The following is a 6,426-nucleotide window of genomic DNA, read 5'->3' as shown; positions in this document are numbered from 1 at the left end:
TCTTCTTCTGGGCCCGCTCCCTCTTTTTCTTTATTTGAGCCAGACAGAATTGGGCTGGGGAGGTGCAGGTGTTGCAAACTGGTTCTTGGGGGGCTGACCGGTTCAAGAGTATGCAGGACTTCCGCAGGCCAGTCCGGTGACTTTCCGATCGGTTTTGGGCGTTATTTTTCTAGTTCCTAGATCCTAGAGTCAGGGCGCCGATGGTGGCCAAATATGACAATAGAAAGAGGTTTGGAAGGGTGCGAACCGGGCAAGAATCCTTTTTCTTCTTCTGGGGGCCGGTTCGGTACTTTTCCGGCCTGTTCCGATGACTACGCCGCCGGTTCTGGGCTCCTGGGATTGGGGGTTTCAAGGTGTGCGGTGGTGGATGATCGGATTTGAGGGCTACGAAATTAGGGTTTCAGTGTTAAGGCTTCGTGCTTATAACGTGTTTTAGGGAATCGATATTTGAGAGAGAATTTGTTGTGTTTTCATTGATAATATATGCCTCTTTATAGAGGATTACAAGCATAGAGATAGAGTTGTACATGGAAACATAATCATACATTGATTGAATATCTACTAAGATTCTCTGAGATTATCTCTAATACAAACCATATTACAACTAGAGTAAGTAACCTAGAGTTTGGGCCAGACACATATTCTGGATTTACTTGAACACAAAAAAACAAAATAAAAAACACTTAATTAGATATTAGGGAAGACCTTATTAGAGTCTTATGGGTAAGTGGAAAAAAATAAAAATAAAAATAATAAGTGAGTGGTGTAAGGGGAAAAAAAGTCCCAAAGATTGATTAATAAAGGGTCCTTGACCTAAAGCACCAAAATGAGGGAAAATTATCTCACTTACCCCAGAAAGAGATTTTTATTCCCATTAACACAATTTAAAGAGAAATGACAAATATGCCCTCAGTTTAATTAATAAACTACAACACTGTCATGCAATTCTCTCTCCCCTTTCTCACCAGTCATGATTCACAGCTCTCTCTCTCTCTCTCCCCCCCTGCCGGATTCCGAACCCGGCGAGAAAAATTCAAGCTCCGACCTCTACGATCAGCTTCCCTGCCGTTGTCGTATTGGAAGCCGCCTCCAACAAGGCCGATCGTGAAGGTCGTGGACTTGCCGCATAAGAGGTTGGCATCTGAGGAAGAGGTCAGGAGTAACAGCGGGGTGTTGAGGTGAGCTCTGATCCGGCGTTGCTGGCGTCGAAGCCAGCCTTCCTTCTCCAAAGCTGGTTTTAGGTCAGGCTCGTCAGCTTTGAGTGCAGGAACTTCTCGGAGGTTTAATCAAGTTGGGTTTAATCCAGCTTTGATTGAATGCTGAAGATGTTTAATTTCCTTTATTTGGGTTTTAGTTGTGAAATTGATGAGGATCTGGGAATGTGTGTGGATTACTGGTTTCAGAGTTTCATTTGAGTAGTAAGGAATTTTGGTTTGTTTTTGAGCTCTTCATCTGAAGAACTTTGGGATAATTTGTAATGCATTGACGTTTGTAGTGGACTAGGCGTTAGTGGATTACTGCACTGGGACTGTTTCTACATGATTTTTAGTCAAATCAAAAAAACATTTTTTTTTTTAAGTAATGGGACAGAAGGAAAGGAAAAAAAAAATTTGAATGTCTATTGGGGGTCAATAGACTTCTATTAGAGGGCAATAAACGTTTTGAATTGATATAATCTCTTCGTTTTTTTCTTTAATCAAAGTTTTATTTGTCTAATTTTAAGAAGATTAGTTCCCATTCCGGCGACCAAAAGTTCTATTGGGGGTTATTGCCCCTCTATTAGAGAGCAATAGACATCTATTAGGGGGCAATATACGTCTATTGGGGGAAATAGATGTTTTTCTCTCTCTTCAATTCTCTCTCTCTCTAAGTAACAAAATGGTGAGAGTAAAATGGTATTAAAAAAATACAAAAAAAAAAATCTTAATAGGGTATTAGGGAAAACCTCCTTAGAGTATTTTTTTTTTTTTTTTTTTAGAATAGAAGAAATTCATTAATCCAAGAAAATACAATGACGGGGATGACTCTATAAAATCTCAATTACTCCACTAGAGAAGAGGAACTACTCATACCCCAAATGTAGAATCAACGGTTAGAGAAACCATGAGCCGATAGGGGCTCAACTCTAACCATCAACCTTTTCCAAGAGTCCCGACACATTCTTATAGCCAACCTCAAGAAGATACAATCCCCTTCCGACACCATATACCAAAACCGCCAGTATACGTGTAAGGGCATCTCCCCATTACATTGACAACAAGAAAACATCAAAATTAAAACAAATAGTCCCTATAATTGACACCATAACAATGACACAACCACGAAACCACGAAACCAAGACACCAAACCCTCGCTCAATTGAGGAAGGAGTATTAGACCTAACCAAAACCAAAAAATAAAACCTAACAAAACAACAAAACAGACTACAGCTATTAATGTTCCTCATCCACGATGCCAGCTCCAGAAACTCGGATTCAGCCGCAATAGAGTCAGGGTGCACAACTTCGGTAAGCTCGACTCCAATAATAACACACCTTGGCCAAAGACCAAACCTCTACCACCAACCCCGTGGAAAGATCTTGAAATCAATCAAGCCACCAACAATCAGAGCATATACCCGCAGGACATCAATTCCAGAGCACCCAAAGTTTCCCCTAAATCCATATACTCACCAGCCACTTTATCAATCCCCTCCAAAACTGATGTAGCTTGCAAAGATCAACCCAGATTTTGGTGACCCATCAAACGCAGCCAAATCAATCCCACCAAACCTACTTTGACCGTGCACTTCAATCGAACCGACCAAACCATGCTTCCCCGACAACCGTGCAGCAGCCCTCCACAAACCAAGCAACTGTGTGATCAGAACCCATCGCTGCCACCCAGCGCCTCACTTGCGGCTGACCACCAAAACATGAACCATGAAGCCACTGTCGCCACCGTCATAAGATGAAAAATAATTTATTGTCGCAGCCCCTCCGCTGACCACCACCCAACCACGCCTGTCCGGCAGCACCCACCTCCCGCCAACGAGACCAAAGGCCACCGTCGGAGTGGGGGCGCCGCCGGACAAGCAAACCACAAACGACCAAATCCTGTTTTTTACGAACCCTAAAACGCCCCTATTTTTACGGACAGAAAAGTGGGAGAGGTAGTGGGACTCATCTCTCTCCTTAGAGTATTTTAGGTAAGAGGGAATTAAAAAAAAACTTAATGGGGTAAGTGGAAAAAAAAAATCTCTAAAAATAGAGTAAACGGACAAAAACCCATTAATAAACATACGAGGCTGACGAGGACCACCACCCCTACTTTACTTTTTCTCTCTCTGGTCTCTTCGACTCTTCTTCTTTTGCAGTTCTGTTTTCATCTCGGCGTCTTTTTTTCTTGATTCTTCCTCCCCAATTCTCATTCTGTAGTTCTCATCTTCTTCACTTTAACAGATCTGAGGGTTATGACTCTCAAGATGTATAGTTCTAAGACTCATCAACCTTTAGATGCATAATTCATCAGTGGACTACCGCCGGATTTCTTCTCGCAAGCCTCTAAATTCCGACGATCGGAGTTCCTATATATAGACCGAAACCGATCGTTTACTCGGTAAACCGGATTTCGGTATTGGCCGAAGAAGTACTTGCATTAGTCTGCAGGCGCTGGATTGAACTACTCAGTACAGGTGCGTTTTTGTAGCACATTACTTTAAATAAGTTCTCTATAATCTTTTTCGTCTATGCATTATTTCTATTGCAACAACGAAGGAGCTACGATTGATTCATAGATATATGAATGTATATTTGTCTCAATACATCTGTGCAAATCATTCAGATCGATATTCAACTCGAGATTCAGGTAGCTAGTTTCTCAACTGTTATACAACGAATTCATGCATCTCTTTAGTTATTCTTTGTAGCGATATGTGAAAGTTTTTATGTTCCGTTTTTCATTTTAGGTTTTGGTAAACCTACTCTCATAATAATCTTTCATTGCCGGCTTACTTTTCAGTTTATCGATCTATCAAACTGTGGAAGAAATGGCAAAAGATATGACTGATTCGTTGTCCTGGGTTCGCCTCAATGTCGGAGGAAAACTTTTCTGCACTACTATTGGTACACTGACTCTCCGCGAGCCTGATTCAATGCTTGCTGCAATGTTTAGTGGTCGTCACACTTTGAAGCATGAAGATGGATATGTTTTGATTGACAGAGATGGTGATTATTTTGGGTATATTCTTAATTGGTTAAGAGATGGCGATGTTCCTGCTTTAGAAGCTCATGCATACAAACAACTTCTAAAAGAGGCAGAATACTTCCAGCTAAGTGGTCTAATAGATGGAATACAGATCAGTGACTTTACTCGTATTGAGGTCATAAAATGTATACAATCGTCAGTGACAAGGTTTCGAGGTGTTAATCTTTCTGGCCTGGATCTATCAAAACTGGACTTGTCATCAATAGACTTCAGCTATGCATGTCTGCGAAATGTATCCTTCTCATGTGCAAACCTTTATCGGGCTAGATTTTGGAAGGCAGATATTGACGGTGCCACATTTTGTGATTCAGATTTGCGAGAAAGTGTATTTACTAAAGCAAAAATTGGTGGAGTCTCTTTTGTTGGTGCGAATCTTGAACGCACAAATTTCAGTTGTGCGAATCTTGAGGGTGCCACATTTTGTGATTCAGATTTGCGAGAAAGTGTATTTACTGAAGCAAAAATTGGTGGAGTCTCTTTTGTTGGTGCAAATCTTGGTGCAAATTTAAGAGACACAAATTTCAGTCGTGCGAATCTTGAACGCACAAATTTCAGTCGTGCCAATCTTTCAGGTATTGATCTTTCGAAGTTGGACCTAAATATGACTTTCCAATGCACGTTTAACAAATGTGCAATATATTTTCAGGTGCATTCCATAAGGGTGCTTTCTCGCCGGATTACACTCGGCGTGTCATATTTGACAATGCAACTTTGGAAAAATGTGAATTTGTCAAGTCAAATATCCGGGAAGCTTCTTTAACAAGTGCACGTTTAATCAATTGCAGCTTTGTTGAGGCAGACTTGAGTAATGCAAATCTTCAAGATGCTGATGTTACAAACACTAACTTAGAGGGAGCCATACTGAAACAAGCCAGTATGATGGGTATCAAGTTGAGTAATACTAATTTGAAAGGTGCTATCTTGTAGATGCTTATTTACCTGGAGTGGATCTCCAAGGAGCTTGTTTGGATCTTGCAAATCTGGATGGAGCCAAGCTTTTTTTTCCTCGTCATTTCTAATGATCCAGGACTACCAGCTACCTATGTAAACCATTACAGGCTATAACATTGTCACGCCTAGAGAACAATGACGTCCGTCTTGTTTAGACTGAATGAAAGTGTGCTTCTCTTCATATTGACGTGTCATTCATTCTTCTATTGTATTTTTTCTTTTTCTGACAGTTTGATTGGCAGCGTCGAGTTTTTTTTTTTTTTTTTCGTATAAAAAGCATGATTTAGATCTTTATATCCAAATGTATGCATGCAACTTTTGTTGTCTTTGAACTTAATCTACAACGTAAATTTCCATTTAATTATTTCTTTTTTTCCAGTAGTTGATCGTCCTATGTTGGTGTGTTCTAATGCAGTCTTCCCAAGTATCCCCTCATTTCTAACCTTCCAAATCCACTAAGAGGAACCTAATTTAGTTATGTATAAATGTGTTTCTGAGTGCAATCGGTAATGCTAAAAATGGAGAGGGTTATGCGGCCACGGCTACTGCTCATGGATTTGCTCATTCTTGGTTTCGGTATATATATTAGGGAAAAAATCATGAATAGTACCCGAAGTAAGGGCCACTACGAATTTCAGTACACAAATTTCCAAAACATAAACTTTGGTACATCAAATATTAAGCCCGACCCAATATACGTACACGACGTCAATGACTCCGTCAGTCCACATGCCATTACACACATAATGAAGGGCAAAATTAGTTTTTCATTTGTCAACGTGTTTCCTCTCTCTTCTCTTCCGGACCACATCAACAGCCCCATCCTCTACCACTTCGTCGATGGCCCCGAGAGTGTGAAAAATCCAATTGGATTGGAAAGCATAAATTTCCAAACACAAAGTTTCCAAAACAAGAACACTGTGAATTAAGAAGAAGAAGAAGACTGGGAGGACCTGATCGGCGTTGGGAGAAGCAAATGAAGGATCAGTGCGATCTGGTGCGTCAGCGGAGCAGGAGACGAGCGGTGAGGACGATGTGGCGTCGGAGTCGGTGGAGACTCTGGACGGCGAGGGCTCGATGACGGGGTGCTGCTGCTGCTGCTGCGGCGTGACTTCGATTCTGTCCGGGGAGGAGGAGGCCACAACCATGGCCATGGCGGGTCGGGTCGGGAGAGTCCGAAAGCGAGAGAAGGAGGGGAGCTCGAGAGAGGGAAGGAAGGAAACCCAGCAA

At 41.5% G+C, this 6,426-nt stretch overlaps 1 protein-coding gene across 1 annotated transcript; it reads left to right on the top strand.

Annotated features, from left to right (window-relative positions):
* The first annotated feature begins 3,302 nt into the window (after positions 1-3,302).
* LOC133731853 (FH protein interacting protein FIP2-like) lies at positions 3,303-5,557 on the top strand. Its single transcript, XM_062159282.1, has 3 exons — positions 3,303-3,673; positions 4,000-4,817; positions 4,892-5,557. The coding sequence occupies exons 2-3, from the start codon at positions 4,028-4,030 to the stop codon at positions 5,170-5,172; spliced, it is 1,071 nt and encodes a 356-aa protein (XP_062015266.1). The 5' UTR covers positions 3,303-3,673; positions 4,000-4,027; the 3' UTR covers positions 5,173-5,557.
* Positions 5,558-6,426: the final 869 nt, after the last annotated feature.

The sequence above is a fragment of the Rosa rugosa genome, chromosome 2 (assembly GCF_958449725.1).
Source record: "Rosa rugosa chromosome 2, drRosRugo1.1, whole genome shotgun sequence".
NCBI lineage: Eukaryota > Viridiplantae > Streptophyta > Magnoliopsida > Rosales > Rosaceae > Rosa > Rosa rugosa.
The sequence above is the reverse complement of the archived record's forward strand: the minus strand, read 5'-3'. Positions and strand labels throughout refer to the sequence as shown.

Coding starts and splice junctions, on each gene's coding strand:
- LOC133731853 (XM_062159282.1), top strand. CDS start 4,028: ATGGCAAAAGATATGACTGATTCGTTGTCCTGGGTTCGCCTCAATGTC. Junction 4,818..4,891: donor CAGTCGTGCCAATCTTTCAG/GTATTGATCTTT, acceptor ATATATTTTCAG/GTGCATTCCATAAGGGTGCT.